Source organism: Panicum virgatum, chromosome 1K, assembly GCF_016808335.1.
Source record: "Panicum virgatum strain AP13 chromosome 1K, P.virgatum_v5, whole genome shotgun sequence".
Lineage (NCBI taxonomy): Eukaryota > Viridiplantae > Streptophyta > Magnoliopsida > Poales > Poaceae > Panicum > Panicum virgatum.
Window position 1 is genome coordinate 52,037,195 of NC_053136.1, and position 23,561 is coordinate 52,060,755.

General features: G+C 47.6%; 3 protein-coding genes across 4 annotated transcripts; 1 reads left to right on the forward strand and 2 right to left on the reverse strand.

Annotated features, from left to right (window-relative positions):
* The first annotated feature begins 5,623 nt into the window (after positions 1-5,623).
* LOC120642385 (LMBR1 domain-containing protein 2 homolog A-like) lies at positions 5,624-12,624 on the forward strand. Of its 2 annotated transcripts, none has more exons than XM_039918900.1 (14): positions 5,624-6,048; positions 6,773-6,849; positions 7,257-7,415; positions 7,802-8,015; positions 8,092-8,178; positions 8,260-8,399; positions 8,579-8,659; positions 9,243-9,307; positions 9,454-9,626; positions 9,985-10,115; positions 10,211-10,298; positions 10,487-10,700; positions 11,009-11,145; positions 11,663-11,792. In XM_039918900.1, exons 1-13 carry the CDS (start codon positions 5,881-5,883, stop codon positions 11,134-11,136), a joined length of 1,725 nt encoding a protein of 574 aa, XP_039774834.1. In that variant the 5' UTR covers positions 5,624-5,880; the 3' UTR covers positions 11,137-11,145; positions 11,663-11,792. The 2 variants fall into 2 exon arrangements, with proteins under 2 accessions (XP_039774834.1, XP_039774826.1); XM_039918892.1 differs by having other exon boundaries at positions 5,626-6,048; positions 11,009-11,115; positions 11,663-12,624.
* An 819-nt stretch (positions 12,625-13,443) lies between these two features.
* Positions 13,444-14,374, reverse strand: LOC120657753. The gene has a single exon (XM_039936173.1). The coding sequence runs from the start codon at positions 14,265-14,267 to the stop codon at positions 13,719-13,721; it is 549 nt and encodes a 182-aa protein (XP_039792107.1). The 5' UTR covers positions 14,268-14,374; the 3' UTR covers positions 13,444-13,718.
* Positions 14,375-18,602: 4,228 nt separating this feature from the next.
* On the reverse strand, positions 18,603-20,524 carry LOC120642399. Its single transcript, XM_039918909.1, has 2 exons — positions 20,391-20,524; positions 18,603-19,418 (listed from the first exon to the last, which is right to left on the reverse strand). The coding sequence occupies exon 2, from the start codon at positions 19,386-19,388 to the stop codon at positions 18,849-18,851; it is 540 nt and encodes a 179-aa protein (XP_039774843.1). The 5' UTR covers positions 19,389-19,418; positions 20,391-20,524; the 3' UTR covers positions 18,603-18,848.
* Positions 20,525-23,561: the final 3,037 nt, after the last annotated feature.

A 23,561-nucleotide genomic window follows, 5' to 3' on the forward strand; every position in this document is an offset into this window, starting at 1 on the left:
CGAAATACGAAGCCGAGCGCTGGGACGTTGGGTTGACCAGGTAGCTGACGACGGCCGCACAATCCGATTCAAGGATGATCGGACCCGACGTCCACTCGGCCGCAAGAGTCATTCCTTCTCGACACGCTTGCGCTTCGACCTCCTCTGCTGAGCCAGCTCCAAAAATCTTCTTCCATGCGGACAGCACGATTGCGCCCAGGTGGTCCCTTATCACCACCCCGATTCCTGCCTCCCCTGACGATTCAGTAAAAGCTGCATCTACATTCACCTTGAGCTTTCCATCCTCAGGGGGATTCCACCGTTCCTGTGTTCTAGCCAAGCCGTCGACACCAACTCTCATCGGCTCTACTGGCTTTTTGCCTTTATGATCTTCTTCTGCCTGCAAGGAGCTTCCCTCCAGGGACTCCCAATAATTTGTCAGAAACCTGGTCGACGCGTCCCCCCCGACCCAGCGGCCGGCGTGTGTCCATTCGTTACGCACGAACCACGCCCGCCACAGGATGAGAATGAGGCGACCGGCCTCCTCCTTGGTTGAAGCACCAATCACCTGCAGGAGCCACTCCGGCCCTGAAAACATCAACAAACGCTCGTCAAGTATTAGCCAGCTGGCCCTCGTGTTCTTTCGTAACGTGGCAGCATGAGTGCAGCGCACAAGGGCGTGGAATTCTGTCTCCTCCTCCATGCCACAGATCTCGCATACTGCTGACCGCTCGAGGTGGCGTCGGTGTTTGTTGGACTTTGTCGCCAGTCCGCCATTGATCACCTTCCACGCAAAAATGCGTACCTTGTGTGGAATTGGCAGCGACCAGAGCTTCTTCCAAACCGTTCTTGAGACATCCGGGCGCCCGCTTGAGGACCCGAGATTGGAATCCAGATCCCGTAAGTCCATCCCGAGCCTGTACGCACTCCGCACCGAGAAACAACCTGACTTCTCCCAGTGCCATGCAACAACGTCCTCCACTTGGCGCCATGGAATTTGTATTTTCTGTATCACTCCCACATTGTGGACATGGAAGAACTGGTGCAGCACATCTACCTTCCAACTCCGCGTCTCCCCATCAATGAGATCACTGACCCATTTTAGGCGGCATGGTCTCCTCTGCCCTGCTGGACGTAGCGTGAAGCCACGGGGAATCCACGCATGCCGCCAGATTTTGATGCTTGTGCCATCTCCTACCCTCCAGATCGCGCCCCTTTTAAGAAGATCTAGTCCATGCATGATCGCTCTCCAGGTCGGAGACACTTGCGCCGGGAATGCAGTGTCCAGTAGGTCGCCATTGGGGTAGTACCTTGCCTTCAACAGCCTTGCGCATAAACTGTTCGGAAACTCAATTAGACGCCAGGCTTGCCTTGCCAGTAGAGCCTGGTTAAAGATTTTCAGGTCCCGGAAACCCAGGCCACCCCGAGCCTTGCACCTCGTAAACTTCTCCCAAGCAACCCAGTGTGTCCTTCGTTGGTCCTTCTCTCCACCCCACCAAAACTTCCGGATGGCACGCTCAAGATCTTCACAAACCGAGGCCGATAACTGAAATACACTCATCATGTACGTTGGGATAGCCTGAGCAATTGACTTGATAAGAACATCCTTTGCACCTGACGAGAGGAACTTCTCTGACCAGGATGAGATACGTTTGGAGAGCTTCTCCTTCACCGACTGAAAACGTTCCTTCTTTTGTCTACCATCTGGGGTAGGCAGCCCAAGATATTTAGAATCAAACTCGACACGTTCAACTTGCAGGATCTGGCGAATCTGGTCTTGCAGTGTCGGGTCCAAAGCCTCCCTGACTAGGATAGAGCACTTGGCTGGGCTCAACAACTGCCCTGTACCATGCTGAAAAACCTGCAGAATCTGCATTATTTTCTCCGCTTGTTCACGTTCCGCTTTGAAAAACAGCAGCGCATCATCTGCAAAAAGGAGGTGAGAAATTCCTGGTGCATTCCGACTGATCCGGAACTCCTCCACTTCGCCTCGGTTAATTTCCTTCTGCATAACAGTTGACAAAGCATCAGCAACAAACATAAATAAATATGGAGATAGAGGATCACCCTGACGTAATCCCCGGGTCGGCTGGAAGGAATCCGAGAGGATTCCATTGAAGCGAATAGAGTAGCGTACGGAGGAAACACATGCCATGATCCACCATACCCAAATTTCATTAAAGCCCAACTTCACCAATGCTTGTTCCAGAAAGCTCCAGTCCACCCGATCATACGCTTTGGATAGATCCAATTTGAATGCTCCAAAATTCATTGGTGACGCAGTTGAATGTTGAATTGCATGCAGGCACTCGAAGGCAATCAAAGCATTATCAGTAATGAGTCTACCAGGGATAAAGGCACTCTGGTGTGGGGAAATAAGCTCATGCAACCAAGGTCTAAGGCGATTTGCAAGGCATTTGGAAACCACCTTGTATAGCACATTGCATAAGCTAATAGGTCGAAAATCGGAAAGAGACTCAGGATGGAAAATTTTGGGGATAAGGACAATCGTAGTATCATTTACCTCCACTGGCATGGAGCCATCAATGAAGAACCTCTTCACCGCAGAGGTAATGTCATCTTTCAGCAGTCCCCAGTTGCGCTGAAAGAACCTTGCCGGCAGGCCATCCGGTCCAGGTGCTTTAAGCGGACCAATTTGGAACAATGCATCACTTATTTCTTGGTCAGTAAACTCCCGACATAGGTCATCATTCATTACATCGTTCACACATGTGTCTAACAAGGACACCAGGTGAGCCGGACAAACATTCGTATCCTTAGTATACAGTGCCTGAAAGAAATCCGTAGCCATCGCAGCCATTTGATCCGGATCGTCGCACCACTGGCCATTACTAGCCTTCAATCTTCTGATTCTGTTCTTCCTGGACCGCCAAACTACCTTCTGATGGAAGAACTTTGTATTCCTATCGCCTTCTTTTAGCCACGTAATTCTTGAGCGCTGTAACCACATCATCTCCTCACGGTACAGCATTTCGTTCATGGCCTTAGCAGCTTCCTTTGCTTTCATCCTACTCTCATCGTCCGTGAGTCCATTCAGGCTAGCAAGTTCCACTCTCAATTCCTCCAATTTCCTCCTAACCGAACCAAACTTCTCCCTACTCCATGCTTGCATGGACTTCATGACATTCTGGAGGGCCGAGGCCACAACGCCTAGATCAGTACGCGGGGAACTGCCCTCCCAGGCGTCCAATATCACATCTGTCAGTGATTCCTCCCTCTCCCACATGATTTCGTATCGGAACACCTGAGGCTTCCTTCTTGCTGTAGGATCTGGGATTATCCTCAGCAGTAATGGGCAGTGATCCGAGCACGGGGACACCAGGTGCTCGACGCGTGCCGCCTCAAACAATTTCGACCAGCATGGCGAAGCCACCACTCGGTCCAGCCGAACTCTGACGTTCCTGGAACCGGCCTGCCTATTATCATACGTCCAAGGCAACCCAGTGAACCCCAAGTCATGCAGATCGCATGCCGCGAGCGCATCCCGGAAAGCTTCCATCTGACGTTCGCTACGCCTTGTTTCAGAGAAGTGCTCAAATTGCCACATGGATTCATTGAAATCACCCAACATGACCCAAGGTTTATCGGAACGGTACCTGATCCTTTGCATGAACTCCCACATAAGATGTCTATCTTCCACTCTCGGTTCACCGTAGACGAAGGTGGCTCTCCAGATTGGGGCGTTTGGTCCTTCTCTTACTGATATATCAATCACCTTGTCCGAGACGGTAATCAGATCCACAACCAAAGATTCCTCCCAGAAGAGCGCGATGCCCCCGCGCTTCCCATTGCAGCTCCGAGCAAGACAACCTTTTAAGCCTAATCTCCATCTCAAATTCCTCATTTGATCTTCACTTTGCCTAGTTTCCGAGAGAAAAACTAGCTTGGGGTTATGCGACCGCACCAAGGCGGCCAAGTCACGAACTGTCCGGGAGTTCCCCAGCCCCCGGCAGTTCCAGACCAATGCATTCATTGCTCCTGACGGGCCTCCACATGAGCGCCCGTCAGGTTTGCATTGTGATCAGTAGAGACTCGGCTGCGCTTCACAGGCGACTCTCCTTCCTTCACTAATGCCGCATTACCTCCTGCATCTGTCTCAGCATGAACAACCTGGGTAGAAAGGATCCCGTCATCCAACCCATGCTTCTCCAATTCCTTGAGCGATCCCAGTATGTTCGGATTAACCACCCTTCTATTTTTTGGCTTATCCAAATCCTTCATAGCCCCTTTTACTGACAGTTTCTTGTCACCTGCAACACTGTCCTTTGCCTTCCTTGTGAGTGCCCTCCTCTCCTGCATGTTCAGCCGGACTTTCTCATCTGAGTCCTGGGGGCTAGACCCTGATTTGTCACTAGATCCCATGTACGAGTTCAGACCTGAAACCTTTGCCAGGCATCCTGAACCAGACTGTTGTACAGGCGATGACGCCCCTATCCCAACCACAGCCATTTGCTGCACTCCCTTGACCAACTCTGCCGACACCGCCGGCGGGATACCTGCATGGCTATTCCCCTTGACATCGCGCTTCCTGTTATTGCTTACCGACGTGCTCCCTGTTGAGAGAACCCGCTCTCTCTGCTCCCCACAAAAATTCAGCCCACGTCGTGCTCCCATGTCACCAGAGGGGATTATCATGCTTCTCCCTACCTTGTTCTTTTGCGGAGAGCAGCGGAGTGCTTTTGCGAAGATGACACCACCCTTAGTCAAATTTTCATCCGGGCAATCTTCTTGTGCGTGGCCAATGCGACCACAGCCAAAACAGAAGTTCGGGACATTCTCATAACGAACTTTGAACATCATCTCACCGCTACCACGAACCTTTTGACAAACCGCGGGCATGAGAGGGTTTGCAAGAGGAAAATCAACTCTCACCCTCTTGTAATCCATGATAGCCCTCCCTACTTCCAAAACACGTCCAATCTTAGCCCCCAAAGCCCGAGCAAAACCCTCCGTAATCATGTGTATCGGAATATCGTAGATCCGAACCCACAAAGCAATGGAATCAATACAAACCTCTGACAGGCGTTGGAATCCATCATAAGGGGCGAAGATGACAGCATCTTTCTTGTGCTTCCAGGGTCCTCCCCCAAGTACCTTCCTCCGTAACTTCCTGTGGAGAAAAATATTTTTGCCATATGTTCCAAATTTCAAATGAATGGAAAGGTTAGATGTCATATAGGGTTTTACACATATAAAATAGCATTCTTGTTTTAGGAATAGCAACAAGTTTCTAATTTATGCTGAAGCATATACATAGCTTTGCACATAATTGTTGTGTGGAATAAGAGTAAATGGAATCATACTTTGGCAAAATCACCTCATTTTTCTATGAAAATTAAATACAATTGCATTTCGCTGCTTGTACGTAAGATTGAGCCAGATGATTTCAACCTAGATGCAAGCCCAGGTGGAATCTATCTAATGTAAGTGGAATATCTTTTTGTAAACAAATAGTATCATACTAATTTCACAAATCTTCTTTCAAATGTTAAACTAGCAGAATTTAGAAAAGACATTTATGCATCCTGGCCTAATTTCTAATGAAGTTCAAATGAACCATCAAACTTGAAATTTTTTGTCCTGTATATTTGACGAATGAATCGTAACTTTGCGTGCGTGCGAGTACTCCCCTCGGACCGACATTTCCATACTCCACCGAACGCTCCCTGTTCGGCCCACCAGCGCACCTTCCTCGTCTTCGTTCCCCCGCCGTGCGCCTCCACTTCCCCGGAGACAAAAGAGCCCCGCGATCTCCCGGGCCCCACCTCACCACCCGCGCGCCTCGATACGAAGAAGCTTCTGGTCCACCGCCACCGTCTTCTCCCCTTCCCCCTCCTCCGGCCGTCGGCGCGGCGGGGCGGACGGCGCCCGGGCGGCGCGATGTGGGTGTTCTACCTGATATCGCTGCCCCTGACGCTGGGCATGGTCGTCGTCACGCTCCGCTACTTCGCCGGTCCCGCCGTGCCGCGCTACGTCGTCGCCACCGTCGGATACGCATGGTTCTGCTCCCTCTCCATCATCATCCTCGTCCCCGCCGACATCTGGACGGTCAGATCCCTCACCGCGTCTCACCCCCACCTCCTCATCCACTGCCCCCGGTTCCGTTCATCGCTCAGCTCCGGCTCGCTGGTTTGGCTGTTAATGCTGTTAGATCCACCGGGTTTAGCTCGTTGCCTGTTTTAGCTTTGTGGCAATTAGGACGTATGTACGAATTGAAACAGCAATTCACTTGGGAAGCGCGTCAGGCCTTGGAGCACGCTTTTGAATTGACGCGTATTGCTGCGGTATGAGATCTGGGAAGCTAGCTTTACCCCTTTCGCCCATCGGAGAGGCCACAGATCATTTCATAGCTCTTACAAAATGCAGTGGGGCAAAGCGATTGGTACCCTAGGAGAATTGCATAGCCTGACAGCAAGTTACTCTTAGAGAATTCTTGTTCTACACTATTTGAGTCTTCACAGCTGATTGCCATTCAACCCTCTATAGTCCTAGTCCTGATGGTACTTTGAAAACATCTTCTATTGTTTGTTGGGATTCGCCATTTTGTTAGGTTCAGGCAATTTGACACTCTTGAGCAGCCATACAGACCAGATGCAGTGGAATTGTTTGGCTAATGATAGTCCCAAGTAGCTATGGTAGCATGTCTTTGGTATCCATTTAACTGGTGTACTTAGTAACTTAGGTTTGAGGAAGTGTCAATTGTCGATATACTGTGCTGGAAAATTCTATTTTTGTACTCCTTGGTTTAAACCCTTGTATCATCTCCTTGCAGACATTAACTGGCAGTGCAAAGGGTGGCATTGGATTCTTTTGGAGCTGGTCTTATTGGAGCACATTTATCCTAACATGGTATGCTATAAACATGTCTTGCATAGTTTCCCCTCTACTGTTGAAATTTCCTGATTCTTAGTAGCAGCCACAAAGAAAAAGGAAGAAAGAAAATCTATTTGATGAGAATTATAACCAAGGTTTCGTGGTACTTGGGAAAACACTGGCTATGTATTGTATCATTTGTAGAAGGATAAGTTAGATTTGAAGGTATATAATCTTGTGCTGGATGGATGGTTGCTAGCTTACTCATTTTCTAGTAGGACTGGTTCATGTAACCTTTGGGTATCAATTCTGGTGTACAATCATAGTTATGATTTGCTTGGATCTTTAGTCTTAATTTTTATTGGATGCACTAGTGCTTCTTCATATCATTTGCATTGGTGTCGATATTTCTAAACAATTCTTGTGTTTATATATTTAAACAGGGCTGTAGTTCCTACTATCCAGGGCTATGAAGATGCAGGAGACTTCACCGTTAAAGAAAGGCTGAAAACTAGCATTCATATGAACCTGCTTTTCTATTCAATTGTGGGAGCCATTGGCCTTATTGGTCTCATCCTACTCCTAATCATGCATAGAGCTTGGTATGTTTCAATCTTTACTTGAGCTAAATTATGCACTACAAAACTAATGTCTGAACATCACCTTGCATGTCACTTCAATTTTTATCACCGTTTGTCCCTTGTCATTTCATGGTATTTGTGATGTTGCCAAGTGAGCGGTGAAACGTTTTGCTGAAATATCTATATAAGGCTCAACACAAAGGCAATTCGAACATTATGTTTAGTGCTAATGTTAGAGTTGCATAGTAACTTTTGATTCATAAGAGGAATAATATATAATCAATGGTACCATCGCAGTACTGCTGTTATTCTGAATGAATGATGCTCTTGCTGTGATCCATTGAGAACATAGTTCTTCCAAAACTATCTGTAATAGAGTGTTGACCTGGAATAAATTTTCTTGACAGGGACGGTGGTATTGTAGGATTTGCAATGGCATGCTCAAATACCTTTGGATTGGTGACTGGTGCTTTTCTTCTTGGTTTTGGATTGAGCGAAATCCCAAGAAACATATGGAAAAATGCAGATTGGTCTCACCGCCAAAAAGTACTTTCTCATAGAGTTGCCAAGATGGCTGTAAAGCTTGACGGTGCTCATCAAGAATATTCAAATGCAATTGTCGTAAGTACATTTCATAAATTGTTAAGCAATAATATGCAGCTTCTTGCATCTTGTTGAAGTTACTGTTCCATTTCAGGTTGCTCAAGCCACTTCAAATCAAATGTCAAAACGTGACCTTTTGAGGCCTTACATGGATATTATTGACAACATGGTAGCTCAAATGGTACTTGCTGTAATCTGTGCATGACTCGAATTTCATTATTGCTATTATGCAAAATATCTTATGATTTTATGTCCATTGCAGCTGCGGGAGGATCCTTCCTTTAAACCTTCTGGTGGTAGATTAGGTGAGAATGATATGGACTATGATACTGATGATAAATCGATGGCCACACTTCGACGGCAACTCAGGAGGGCTCATGAGGAGTATTATAGGTGCAAAAGGTATCATAGGATAAGCCACTAGATATATTTCATTTAGTAATGTGGAGTTGTGGACTGTCATATGACACATGCAAGTTTATGTGAAGCTAGTGAGTAGTAAATAAGTACAGAACAGATTAAAATGTGACTGCATTTTCACTGTTTAGCCGCTAAGTTTCAAGTGTGCTGCCATTTTGCAGTGAGTATATGACTTGTGTCATGGAAGCCCTCAAACTAGAAGACACAATAAAAAATTATGAACACCGTGATGCGAATGGATGGTGAGTTTATTGATTTTATATTTGCAGAAAGTTCTTGTAGTCTCGTCGCTGTAATTATTGTGTAGGAGCATTTCAATTTTATAGGAATTGAGATGTGTCCTTTTGTCCCATTCGATTATATTCACATGATAATGTATTTTGGGCTTTTGGCAAAATACCCCCCCCCCCCCCCCACACACACACACACACACACACAAATCCTCCTCCTCCTTTGTCCTAATAATGTTGCACAGTGTGGTTGCAACTTGATAATTCCACTAAACAAGTTATGCGTAGTATGATAAGCATGAGGAATGATTTAATGTGTTAATTTTTGGAAGTAACAAACTGCGTACTGCTAGTATTCTTAACAGTAGCTGCTTTAGTCCATTGGTTGTAACATATAGAAAGCATAAACAATACTGACCAAGAATACTTGATTAGTGATCTGAATATTCCAATTGCTAACATGAACATTGTTTTTCACCTATTCATAGTAATTGCTTGGAAAACCTTGAGCAATATGTACTGCAAACCAGTTGTACTCATTTGGTTCTGAAAGATGTAACTACTAATATTGATCTCTTTTTATTAAAAAAAACAGGAAATATGTGTCAAGTTTTAGAGAAAGTCGTTCCGGCACACTTGGATCCCTTTTGGACACTATTGGTATTCTTCTTACCTATAATGCAGCTTTTTTTGGTTTTCATAATTTTGTACAACTAACATCTCAATTAGGTTAGGTTCTTACTTTCTTAGTGAACTTGTATTATTCTTACAACTGGTTACTCAAGTTTTTCTTAATGCATTTCCAGAGTTCATTTGGTGCTGTATACTGAGAAAGCAGCTTCAAAAAGCATTTGCTGTTATCCTTGGCTGCATGTCAGCTGCTATACTGTTGGCTGAAGCTACTTTGCTTCCAAGTGTTGATTTATCTCTTTTTTCCATTCTTATTAAAGCTGTAGGAAAGCAAGAGGTTTTAGTTCAGGTGAGAACTGGACGCTTCATTTAAATCACTTGCAATCACTTTTCTACTCTGTGTCCACTTTACCAGAAAGTTTTGTTACTTGTGGGACTTACTAATCTATGCACACTTACTATCTTATCTTATTATTAGTGATAAGTTAGGTAGTTTATTTGCATAGGCCACAACAATTATGTTCATTTGTCACCTACTCGTTATCTAAATTTTAAAAACATGTACCAGGGGACACTTGGAACATGTTGACTCTATTTTAGAATTATTATATTAGAAATGAAAAAGTCGCTCTTTTGTTTCACTCTGTTGTGACATCATAAAAATTCAGTTTTTTTGGCCATATTTACAAACTTGCGTTTATACACAGGTTGCTGCATTTGTCCCCTTGATGTATATGTGCGTTTGCACATATTATTCATTATTCAAGATTGGTATGTTGATGTTTTACTCCCTGACACCAAGACAAACCAGCTCTGTCAGCTTGCTTATGATTTGTTCGTAAGTTTTCAATGCTTTATGTTTTATGCTAGGCTGTTTCCATTTCCAAAGCCACTCGACTCATTTTAGGCTGAGCAAGAAATTCGGTTTTGCAGAATGGTTGCAAGATATGCACCTCCTATTTCATATAACTTTCTGAATCTCATCCGCCTTGGTGATAATGCTAAAACTACTTTCGAGAAGGTAAAATAATTGCGATTTTTATTCTTCTGTTTGTTGTACATCAATATCAATTGTGTACATGAAAATGTGTTAATACTTGGCACCTGGAAGGAAATTTTTTATAGCTTATCCCTTTCATTTATTTTGTATATTTGCTGTTTGCCAAATAGAATATTCATACCTAACGCCGAACAAACTATCTGTTGTAGAGAATGGGGAACATTGATGATGCAGTTCCTTTCTTTGGGAGAGGCTTCAACAGGATCTACCCACTGATTATGGTTGTTTATACGCTATTGGTTGCTAGTAATTTCTTTGGCCGCGCGATTGACTTTTTTGGAAGCTGGAAAAGGTTCAAGTTACAGTGTGAGGAAGAGAATATAGATGGTTTAGATCCGTCTGGAATGATTATTCTCCAAAAAGGTGACGACTCAACCGATTGTGTGTCTGGGGAAATTGGGGGCATCTTGTGATTTATGTTTCCATAAGGATTCCAGTTTCCTTGTTTTTCTTTGCAAATGAAATTAAAACAAGACCTTGAATTATGATTGACAATGACTTTCCTGACTTTAATTGGGAATGATGCTTTAGCTGATCACTCAATACATTAAAATATTTGTGTAACTGCTGTTGAATTGTTGCTGCAAACAGGGGCATTTGGTTCTTCTGCAGTGCAAACACATCATTTGTCATACTAATTGATTGCCTTTATTTTTTCTATTTTTCTACAGAGAGATCTTGGATTGAACAAGGATACAAAGTGGGTGAGCAGGTTATTCCATTGGCAAGGAATTTCAATGGTGTGAGCACAGATATTGAATCGCAAAATGTGCCATTGGTGCGTTTCCATTTACATTGAGTCTACAGTGTAATCTGTCTGCCATTCTCTTGAAATCGCAAAATGTTTGGAACAAGTACTCTTTGAACACCTCGCCCCCTTTTCTGGAACTCCTTTTTGGGTTCAGAATCCCTTGAAATCGTGTGTCTGATCATTTTACACCCGCTAGATATGGAAACTGGTAAGGTACAAATCACAAGCCTTGGCCCAAAACCAGTTAGATGATGTGCCATCTTGTGCACAAGTTCACATCATGAGGTTGCATCCTGTTCAGACGTATAAAAATATATATAAGAATCTTATACCCGTAGGTCCGGCAGAGGGGACTTACTCTGCCTCTTTTAGGTTTACTTCCTAATTTATGTAATACTGAGCTTAGGTCAGTTTTCATAGTTGCAGTTTGTTGGATTCTATCTATTCATTAAACTTTGGTTGTCGCCAGCCTTCGATCTCTTCATTGAGCTTTGGTTGTCTCCAGCTGAATTTGAGCTTATTTTGGTTACTTAGTAGTTACCGGTTTCTGTTTTCTTTCTGAACTGTGTTACAGGTTGAAAATACAGTGGAGATGAAAGCAGGAGCAACTTCTTCCAGAATTGACGGGAGGGCTGGCCATTCGAAATATGCTAACAACAGGGAAAATATTGCCAGCAAATACGCTTCTGTTAGAGAACAGAATCGGAAGGCAGTGAAAAAAGAGATTTCATCGAACTCTGTGTCTTTGCTTGAAGAAACAAATTCTGAGCAGCGGTCCAACACTGGTATTCCACCAACTGGAGTTTCCGCAACATGGGCCTCGATGAAGATTGGTTTTCAGAACTTCAAAGCAAATATGGGTTCCAAAAAGTTCATTCCTTTGCGCCAAGATCCAGGATTTGTTCCAAATTCGAATGTCTCTTCACCTGAATCTCTTGATGACATATTCCAAAGGTTGAAACGGCGGCCTGCAAACATGCCCGTCGATTACCTTGATGACGATGAAGACAACACGGGAGACATGGATCTGCATTTCCAGGATCACTGAGATAGGCTGTGACATTCTTTTAGGATTAGACTATGCATACCCAAAAGTTAAAAGAATTTGTAGAATTAGATGCAGAAAGGAAGATATAGGGTGTATAGATTGAGAAATTGTATTTGGGTTGGTGTGCTTCCTGGAAGCTCATGACGCCTGCCCATCTGGAAAACTGCAAAATGAAAGGACGATACGTTGACAGGCTTAGCAGAAAAGCAGGAGATTTTACCACCAAGGACTTTTGGGACTCTGCTTTACATATACTATGCAGGTGACGTTGTTGACTCGCTGATTATCTTACCTTGTTGAATCTGTATTGGAGATGCTAATTTGCTATCAAAGCGAAAGTATGTAAAGGTGTACCTACGATTCTATGTGAAGTGTAACGTGCCTTTGAGAGTTGTATCAAGTGTACTATCAAAAGTATACATGATCGGGAAAATGCCCCCAAACTGTTTTCGTGTGGCAAGACATCGAACTCGTATTTGATGCTGTAACTTGTAGACACTTTCTATCTGCTGGTTGACTGAAAAGAAACCGCCCACTTTCTAATGAACATTACCAACTGGTTCTTCTATGTTGCGATCACATGTTACACTACAATCAGAGGGCACCGCAGGATTGCACGAATCAGGAACTGTTTGGAGGAACTAGAGTTGAGTGTTAAACTTTAGTATTTATGCACATGCCAAATTTTTTGAGTCTTGGCTAAAGTTTAGACTATCTCATTAGCACTCCCATTTGGAGAAACTAGTGTTAAAGTTTAGCACTTTCACCCGTTAGGATCCATTAGCACTTGGATCCAAGGGTCTAAGAATCGCTGCAGGCATATTGGTAGATATGAGTTGATAATTCTAGAGAATGTAGGATGATGTCACATGGAGAAGACAGCCTTATAAATAATCAGTGCAAATTAATCGTGTAAAAAAAAGAAATAGTGATGGAACGAACATTTCCCTGTTGCCTGTCAAAAACCGTTCTAAATACCTTGATCCTCCCCCCCCCCCCCCCCCAAACCTTAATTTGTAGAACATCTGTAGGTGAAATTCTGCGCCCTAAATGATGCCTAAATTTATATTCTAAGTTAGTAGTATAACTAGATGAATGGGTCGTAGTCTCAGCGCGCTCAAGGAGTCAAGGATGCCTTGTTCATCTCTTGAAGTTCGAATCCAAGCAAAAGTCAGCGACTCAGGTTGAACAACAAAAGTCAACAGATGGAATGAGAATGCCAATATGCCACACAGGTGCTGTCGTTCAGTTGCATATACTCGATCCGACGATCCGTATTAGTTAGATTAGATCAACAACAACAACAAAAAAAACTGAGATGACTGAAGTTAAAACCAACCAAAGAATATCGATCAACGGATCACGTACAAGTTGTTGTTTCCTTTAGAGATCTGTACACAGCATGGAATCATATGGATCATCATGGCTAGGCTAAGCTGCATGCCCCTTCGACACCCAGGCGAAAACCATCAACAAAATGCACCCAAAGAATTTTAAAAAATGTCAACGAAACTACTAGAACCAGTCATCGACGGACTAAAGAGCACCGGAATGCATGCATGGCCAGATCAGACGGGCCCGATCAGAAGAGGACCCACTTGGCCGCGGCGCCCCTCTCCTGGAGCGTCTCGGCGCGCGCCGCCAGCGAGCACGCCGCCTCCTTCTTCCCTCCTCCGCCGCCGCCCCGCGTGGCCTGCAGCAGCTTGGCCCAGAAGCTGGTGGCCGTCCTCCTCCTCTGCTCCCTCCTCGCCTGCAGGAACGCGGCGACGGCGTCGGCGTCCCCGACGACCCGCTCGTGGCGCATGAGCAGCGACACCCGCGGCGCGCGCCTCATCTCGTCGTGGAACGCCGGCTCGGGCGCGGGGCTGGCGCGCCCCGACGACGCGGCGCTGGAGCCCTCGGAGGAGTAGGCCGTGGACGCCTCCGAGCAGGACGACGCCCCCTCCTCGTCGAACCCATCGTCCTCCTCGTCGCCGCGCACGACGGAGGGCAGCGACGCCGAGAGGGACAGGTGGGCGAGGCGGTCCCGCAGGCAGGACGCGCAGACGCCCGCCCCCTGCTGCCGTTGCCGCGGGTGGCGCCGGCACCGCGCCGCCTCCGCCTTGCCCGACCTCGCCTTGCCCATCACCATGCCGATCAAGAAACCAACCCGGCGAACGATCACCCGTCCTGTGTGAGAAGAACCAAGCAGCAGGCAGTCATCGTGTGTGGGCGCGCTCGTGTGCGCGTATAAATACGGAGCGGGCGGGGCGGAGGGGAGCTTCGCGGATGGTGGGAGTGGGAGGAGGAGCTGCGAAGCGGTTGGACTTTTGCCTGGCTGGCCATGCGTAGGCAGCGGAGCGGAGCCTGGCTGGGTCCGGGTTGGCGGCGTGTGCGCGCGGTCGGGGCGCCGTGCTCGCGTGCGGTACGGACCACGGAGCGGCGGAGTACTTGGCACGCACGGCGTCTGATCGGGGTTGGGTTTTTTTTAGCCAGTCGATCGGGTTTCCCCCCTGCTTTTTCTCGGGCGCTTTTCGTAAAGGGGTCTTTTTGGAAGCTTCCGATCCTGGATCTGGGATGGGCGATGACATGCGTGGTGGTTCGTCAGCTCCACGGAGAGGGAATTTCGCTTCATTCTCTCGGCGCCGCGCTGGGTGGTGCACTGGTGTTGGTGTTGCTTTCTTCTGACCCTAGGTGGTGGTGGTGGTGATGGGTCTGGTGATGCGCTGCCATCCAAGGGAGATGAGACTTTTTGTGTGTTGGTGCGCCTGCCGGCAGGAAGCCGAGGGTTACTGTTGATGAGGTGACGGAGACAGAGCTTTGCTGATGGGACACACACTCCTTTCAAAGAAATGGACAAAAATGATGGTAGCCAACCCTATTTCTTTTCTATTTTCTCCTACTTTGTTTATGTATATTAGTAGCTGGTAGCTCTCTTGCTGGATTTCTAAACAAACTAACTAACAAAGAAAGGGTAATCAACACAGATATATAAGTTCATGGCCATATTTGCGTCTTTTAACGTAAGCTATACATTCTCTCTTCTAGTAGTAACATACACTTTTTTATCTCGCTCTTTGGCGGTAAGATGGAAACACAGGAGGTACAAAACCAGTCGTTGTTTACAGGGCACAAGCGGCCACGCATCTCACGTCAGTGCAAACTGCAAACACAGAGATCCCATCTCCGTCAGGCCCAGCCGCGCAGGCTGACAGCGGAGGAGGTCGCGAAGCCGCCGCGACGACGGCAGGAACGAGTCCGGTCGTGCTCACTTGAGTGAAGGTCCCAAGGAGGGGCTCTGATGTTTTCTGTGTAATCCGTCTGAACCAGGTCAGTGGAACCACTTCAAGATGCCGAGATGGACTGACCGGTTGACGGCTTCCTGGTTCCACGGCGGCGGAAAATGAGGCCCTCCTCGGCTCTGTCCGCGCCGGACCGAGTCCGAGAGCTCCGCGGCTGGTCTAAATTTTCTCTGCCTCTGTTTAGAAAATCTCCCGGCTAATGTCAGGGAAAGTTCATAGGCCCATAGTCCATAGACCAAGGCTGGACTCATCTGATGCCGGAGGGATGAAACTTCCTGGCATGGTTTCGCCGGCGAGCAGGAATGTACGGTGGACGATGCTACCTTCGCCACGATTTCCATGAAACTTTGTTCGAACTTTCAAATGGAGCAGGGCTTGGAGTGGTAATAGGTCATGGTCCTAGTGGTTTTTTCACAGCCCACCAGAGTCCTTAGATTATTAAGTTCAAAATTGTATAAAATTAGAGTTTGATCTTTTTAGAATCCGATCCTTAGATTTTCTAGTTCAAAATCTTAAACCCTTTACCACCCCTAAGCAGGGCAAATACAATTTCGACACTAGGGCCGTGTTTGGTTCCCAAAATCAAAATTCCAAATTTTTTTTCCGACACCTGCATGGAGACTTAAATCTAGACGAAATAAAAAACGCATTGCGACTGCTGCCTGTAAATCGCGAGACGAATCTAATGAACCTAATTAGGCCGTAATCAGACGCTAAATTGCTACAGTAATGCTACAGTAAACAACTTCTAATGACGGATTAATTATGCCCGTTACATTCGTCTCGCGATTTACAGACGAGTTTTGTAATTATTTTGGTGATTAGTCTATGTTTAATACTTCAAATATATAAAGATGCCTTTTCAAAAATTTTACAGCCTGCAACCAAACACGGCTTAGGCGTGGGGCGCGCCATGCCGCGCCACGAACCTGGCAATCCGCGAGGAAGTCGGCGCCAGCGGACGCGATTTCGAATAGTTTTGGGGTTCTGGACAGCGGGATCCGCAAGAACAAGCGCCAGTTTTTATTTACGCTGTGGTCGGCTTTGTGCGTCTCGCCGCCGCGCACGCAACCGGCCGCCGCCCGCGCGACGAGAGGAGCAGCGCGGGGTGCGAGGGCGGGGCACGTGCCCGGGGCGCGGTCCCCGAGCCCTGGGGCCGGCACGTCGGGCTGCGGGGCAGCGCGCTGGCGGGGGCGCTTCCCGTGCTTCGCCCATCGTGCTTGCGCGCGCATCGGCCACGACACATGGGTGACGCCGCCGCCTCGTCGGTCGAGACGTGTGGACGCGCCCAAGTCTGAATCCGCCACCGCCACTGTCGCGCCGGGTCGGTCCCTCGCTTTATCTGGGGCGACGGCGACGCCGCGTCGGTGCGGCTGTGGCGGCGCGGTCGGATTTGGCACCGCGCTGGTGATTCTCGTACGGCGCCGCGAACGCGCTGCCAGAATCTAGTTGGTTGTTTTGTTGTCGTTCTATATGGGCCTGTTTGGTTGGTTTCCCTGCCGAGCCAGGTTCGCACGAGGGAGCCAGGCCCCGATTAGCCAGGCCCGGCGCATGCATGGTGAGTGTGATTGGTTGAAGGTTTGTTCGAGACAGGTTAAAGGGAGATGGTGATTGGTTGCTTGAATATGCAGACGGCCAGCCACCTTTTACACGCGTTGGTGCGCTCGCTGCGCTCGCCCGAGCCAGGCTGCGCGGAAACGACCGTTTCTCCTGTATCTACCGAGCCAGCCAGGCCGCGCGGAAACGACCGTTTCTCCCGTATCTACCGAGCCAGGCTGAGAGGGGCCAGAGGGCCTTTTTGCACCGCACGGGCCAGGCCCAACGGTTGGTTCAGGCAACCAATCATGCGCAGGTTGTATCTGCAGAGCCTGGCTGAGCCATATCCAGGCAACCAATTAGGCCCTATCTGTACTGGTAGAAGCAACCAAACGAAATCTAAAGTGAGCACAACAAATGCATATGCTCATGGCAAGACAACAAATGCATAAACAGGAAGGTGATTAGTGCATCAATACATGTTTTAGCTAGAAAAGCAGTAGACTACAAACCGTAATAGCTCAATGGAACTTATAGCAACAGCCAAAAAATAAAGACTGGTCAAGTAATAATATCATACGATCTTAACAGAAAAGGGAATTAGATTATAAACATATAGGGAAAAAGATCTTATAAGTATGGACAGTAGAAAAGGAGGCAGGTGGTTGGATATGCATGTGTCCAAAAAATAGAGTAATACAGGAACGTATTATTGAACATGCAGACTTCAAATATAGTTTGAAGTGAACTCATACTTTGAAATAAAGATGGTAGGAGCTGTAGTGAAAGGGAAAGAACAGGCACTGAATACCTTCTTGAGAAATCAAAGCCTGATCTTATTTTGGTTTCTAAAATTAAGGGGTCACATAAGAATGTAAATACTATTCTTTTCTATGAATAAGCATCATCTTGCATGTTGACAAAAGCTAATAATTTATTTGGTGTAAAACAATTAGATGTCTAATTATCTAAGCGTTCAATGCTCCTATGTACATAGAATTATGCAGAACACGTTGACTGAAGTAGGATGAAAGAAAAAAGAGAGGCATCGACTACCTTCTCAAGTGAACAAAAGCAGACCATGCTTTGCGTCGCCAAACTGAAAGGTCTTATGATAAAGCAATTGCAACAACAGGTAATAGATAAACATACATCGATCACAGGCCTTAAGTACAAATCACTTAGCATTTATGACTCTTATGGTGAAGTAGGATAACAATTCGGAGTAGGTCAGGAAAATAAAGAACAAAACACATTGCAGGGTAATGGTTGATGACATTGACAGAAGGTCTTTACCATATTCATGTGTTCCTATCTCTGAAACGATAGAAGAAAAAGAACTAATTTGGGCCCATGCCAACAATCAATCAAGATGACAACCCGAATAAAGCGGCACATCAGTCGACGGCTGGTATTCAAGCCTATACGCTGTATTGCTCAGGAAGAAAAATGAGCCCAAGTGCATTCACAGTTTCAGACTTACTCCCTCCATCCAAGTATATAAGGCGTGGTCAAACTTGGCACGGTCTTCAATAATAACATTTGACTCATAATATCTCCTATAATATAATGTTTGTATCAACAAAATTATAGTTACATGAAACTACTTTTAAATATGAATACAATGATATGATTGTTATAAGATGAAGTTTTTATCAAACAAGATTAATTGTAGGTCAAAATTTTTAAAGTTTGAATCTTAAATTACGTGCGCGCCTTACATAATGGGACGGAGGGAGTATTCATAGTTTTACAAAGCTGGCAACAAACTCCTTGCACATTGACTCACATGCAGCATCTGGTTTTCAAGTAATAAGCAAGATAACCACCTAGCTGCCTAGGTGGTTTTCAACTACGTAATAAGCAAGCGGCTAGCAAGGTAACCACCTAGCTAACTAGGAGTCTAATTCATTTCCGTACACCCGAACAAGGCAGAGCCATAACTTAAGGACAGCGGCTATAAGGGCAGCCAAAAGACCAGCCCAGGTGACCAACACCCATGGCTGGTTATAGAAGAAGAGTACCACTATGGCAGAGCTGATGATGACACCCAAGCCAATCTCCTTGAAACCAACCTCATCGAGAGCTTCACACACCGCAAAGGGTGTCCGGGGCACAAAGAGGGCCAGGTGCCCAAGTGCGAACATCACCGCCGCCTGGTAGATGGACAGCAAGGCAACTGGCAGGCACCATTGGTAGTCCCAGCCCCTAGTGGCGTAGACGGTTCCTGCTGAGAAGAGAATGAAAACAGATGGCCTGTAGACAGCAAGTATCCACAGCGTAGAACGGCTTATCATCAACTTCTTGTTGTGTTCCCCAACCGTCAATTCCGGCGACGCCGACGACATTGCCATTACTAGCTTAATAGCATGGGGCACGTTGTTGTCCATCTTCAGCTCTACTTCTGGGACAGTAGTGGATGCCAACAGAGCCATGGTTTACTTCGAAGTGTGATGCGATGTATCCTGAAAAAAAGTACAGTTTGATATCAGTTCCTATACCATAAAAAACACATTGCATACATGGGATCTTGTATCAACTAAGGATGTAAAGATTTCTACACTCTTGCCTGTCTAAAAGGGGATCCATTGCCAAACAAAAAACTCTAGGATCGGTCACGCATAATTATTGATGCCCATAGACAAGATTTTGAAGTAGTAAATCAAGATGTACAGTCGCGATTGGGAGAAGCTACCAAGTTAACAAAATTAGGTCAATTTCAAAAGTAACCAAGCTACAGATGCACAGAATGGAGCACAATGGCTCCCCGCATAGTATTAAATCAGGTCCAGGTGCATCGTGGAGAAACCTGAAACTTGTAGCATTCTCATACCTGATACGTTCAGTTATGATGTGAACCAACTAGATAGAATGGAATCAGGTGGAACATCAAACCATCCACAGTTTGGAACGGAGGGAGTACATTCCTGCTGCAAAGAATCGGCAGAGGCGACCGCAGGCCAAGCATAAAATAGCTGAGCGTGGTCATATCAACTCAGCCGGCGGTGGCAAATCCTCCACCACCATGTTCATCGTGCTCAACCGCCTCCGCCCAAGGCCGCCCCACAAAACGAACGTGCACAACACCTCACGGAGTCACGGTGACACCCAACGCCGGATCAGCGGTTGCCACAGGAGCCCCACCCCGACATATTTACACCCGCGGGTGTCCCACGCTAGGACCATAACCCTAAACCGCAGCGGCCTCCTCCGGCGAGGCGGCGAGGAGGGTGCGCGGCTGCGCGTATAGCGCGTTAGGAGAGAGAGGGGAAAAAGATTTTTGTTTCTATTTCCCCCTCCAAATCGTAAGTATCGCCGAACAGACGCGAGTGGGAAGCCTTCATCTCGGCGAGTTGCACGCCCATCAGAAAAAGGGGGAACGAGAGTAGACGAGGGGGTGCGAGCTGCTACAAGATGTTAGGGGAGAAGATGCATACCTTGATCTGCAGCCCGCAGATTCGTCGCGTCGAGGAGCCAGGGATGGAGGGAGGGACGAACGGAGTGGAAAAGGGCGGCGGCGGCGGCGGGTGGGAAGGTGAGATGGGGCGACTCGCGAGTCGCGTTCGCGACTAGATCGAACTGGAAGGCTCTAGGGCGATTATATCTCTACCTCCCGGTCCCGGGTCTCTCCTGAGTCCTGACATGTAGACCCCACCTTAGCTCTCCGTCCGTCGGCCTCCGTTTTGCCTTTTCCTTTTTTTTTGTCTATTCCCTTCCCCGATTATCTCGGTTGCTTTTTTTTACAAGCCGTATGCCCGTAGGCATACGTTACCTGTATTCATACGCGTAGGAAAACAGTACACGTCAAGAAACACGTGTGATTGTGTGAACCTATAACAAAGAGGATACAGAGGAAAATTTATGTGCAATTTAACCTTCCATTCAATTATGCAATCATGGATTTTATATCTTTATTTTGCTTCCAACCAGCTATGGATCTTTTACAAATATAGGAGTAATAACACTTAGGCCATCCCACGGCTCTGAACAAAAAGGTTGTGTCAAAACCAAATAGCGGCGGATGTACAGTATGAACTATGGCAGGAAGGATATTCGTTTTCCTTTTCTTTTTTCTAGCATACTCCTTCCAGGTCTAAATTAATTGTCATTTTGGACATTGACATGGTCTACAAAACAAAAATTTGACCAATGTTTTTATTAGGATATAAATAAATATATTCAAAACTTTATATTTTTATAAAAGCACTTATTAAGACAAATATATGCATATGACTTTCGAGATTCAAGACTAAATAGTATAAAAGGTATATAAGTTTAAAAAGTTTAATTTGTAGCTTTTTTTAAACGACAACTAATTCGGACCTAGATGGAGTAGGCGCTAAAGCCCACTTTGTAGATAGGCTTTGTTCTTCAGTATACATACTGGGCCTTCACTGCTTCGCATGTTGAAGACTGGCTAGTTTCCCTAAGAAAAAGGAGTTGGGCCTGGCCCGCTGATAGCTCTTCCTGCCTATTATCTCAACATATCTCCTCCTAGAAAAATATGTTGATATTAATTGTTAGCTTTCTCTTCATTCTGAAGTTATCAGATGAACCCAGCCAACTACAGAGAAGCTCTTATAGAAACTGCAGCAGATGAGGCAGAAGGAGCTGACATTCTTCTAGTAATACCCCTGCTGCATATAACAATAGTGGCTTGTTATGAAGATAGAGTGTTTATGTGTTCATCTATAACCATGGTCCTCACTTGACAGGTGAAACTGGGATTACCATACTTAGATATCATCCGACTTCTTCGGGATAATTCAGCACTACCGATTGCTGCTTACCAGGTTAGTACATTGGTCGACCCATACTTCAAGATGCAAACGACGCGGGCCATTTTACCAACCCAACGGGCCGGACACCGCCGCTAGCCCACTTAACTCCCCATCTCAACCCACTTCGCTGGAGCGGCCTAATACGGGTAACACGTACAGACCGCCCAACCCGCATGTCGGTACCCTGTAGCAGGGATACCCACTCCTACTGCAGCAAGGTAGGGCTCGCATAGTTATCTTTAACTATGCCCTAAGGAACGGAGCAGCCGGATCCCTGGGATCCGGATCTTACCTCATCGGGCCAGCGGCCCCGGACCTGCTCCCCGCATGGGAGGCGATCCGGTGACGCCATGTGGCCCCGGGTAAAGGAAGCTCCGCACCAGCAGCTGAGGGCCCGGACCCCAGTGGGGGTCCGGGACTTCCTCGCGTCCGTCCGGACCCCCCGCGCGTGTGGAACCCAAATACCGCCGGGGCAGGGTCCGGGAGTGCCACGTATCCCGCAGGCACGGGCGCAACCGCGAGGCTTCCGCTGGAAGACTCGCCCAACCACCGCATTCAATGCGGGTAGCTGAGGCGTGCTCTGGCGCCGCAGCATGCGGGCAGCCTTTGTCAGGCCTCACTATACACCGCGTATTACCGAGGTACACAGTGCAGCCGCCTGCGCGGCGCCCGCGCAGAGCACGCCTGCCGCATTAAATGGACACGACAGCGCGGCTCTTTCCATCATGTCGCCTACGCCGCAAGCTACACGGCCCGTTCAGCTGTGCGGCAGGCTACGGGAAGCTACGCCGCACGCTACGCCTGACGCCGTTTCGACAAGACGGGGCAAAGCACGCCGGTCGGAAGATTCCCGCGGACAAGGCAATGAAATCCTGGGATAAGATCTTCGTCGCCTGCAACGCCTTAATGCTCTGTACAGTATATTATCTTATACTACTGCTCTGGGGCCACCTGTCGGGACCAGGCAGCGCCTTTGTACGTGCTCCCCTTGGACTATAAAAGGGAGAGTGCGCGTAGGATAGAGAGATTTTTTCCTTCTCCTCCACACGCGCGAGGACTCGAGCAATACACCACATAGTGGACGTAGGGTGTTACGCTCCGGCGGCCCGAACCACTCTAAACCCTTGCGTGTTCTTGTGTTTTTGCTCTGGAGATCGGATTAGGACTAGCTACCCCTCGAGTTCATACTCCCTTAGGGCTTGGGCGGGTGCATTCCACCACCCGGCCGTGGGTTTGCACACAACGACATTTGGCGCGCCAGGCAGGGGAGTTGCTAGATTTAGTTCATCTCTAGTTCGCCTCCATGGTTCGTGTGGTGGAGCACTCCCACCACGGCGACGACGTGGAGATGGCGGAGGGTGTGGCGTCGTCCGCGCCGCACGCCTCTCGCCTCCCTGCGCCAGGGGCAACTGTGCCTGTGGAGCAGCCACCGGTGGCAGCGGCGCACGCCGCACGCCAGCGGGAGTCAGGGCGCCCATCCAGGGCCTCCTCACAAGCTGCAAGCGGCGGGCCGCTGGCAGCAGCCAGGGAGTTGCTTCGCAACCCTCCGGCTGCTGCGGCTTCGCCAGATGCCCTGAGACAGTGGCGGGATGATGTTGACCGTCTCCTCCATCTGGCTCAGACCTCCCCCAGCTCTGCAAGGACTGGGCAACGGCCTCCGCCTGGCAATGCGGTGGTGCCCTACCACCGGTGCCAGGGTGGCGCATCGTCGTTCGTGCGCTCCCCCACGGTGAGGAGCACGCGGATAGAAGACCTGCGGGTGGAGCTCAACCGCAGGCGTGCGGGTGAGGACGCCCGCGTCTCCCTCGAAAGGGCGCGAGAACGCCG

Bases quoted from the DNA above. Each gene is read 5' to 3' on its own strand.
- LOC120642399 (XM_039918909.1), bottom strand. From the start codon at position 19,388: ATGGCTCTGTTGGCATCCACTACTGTCCCAGAAGTAGAGCTGAAGATG.
- LOC120642385 (XM_039918892.1), top strand. From the start codon at position 5,881: ATGTGGGTGTTCTACCTGATATCGCTGCCCCTGACGCTGGGCATGGTC. The intron at 6,850-7,256 runs GTATGCTATAAA...ATATTTAAACAG, and splicing joins AGCACATTTATCCTAACATG to GGCTGTAGTTCCTACTATCC. The intron at 7,416-7,801 runs GTATGTTTCAAT...TTTTCTTGACAG, and splicing joins CTAATCATGCATAGAGCTTG to GGACGGTGGTATTGTAGGAT.
- LOC120657753 (XM_039936173.1), bottom strand. From the start codon at position 14,267: ATGGTGATGGGCAAGGCGAGGTCGGGCAAGGCGGAGGCGGCGCGGTGC.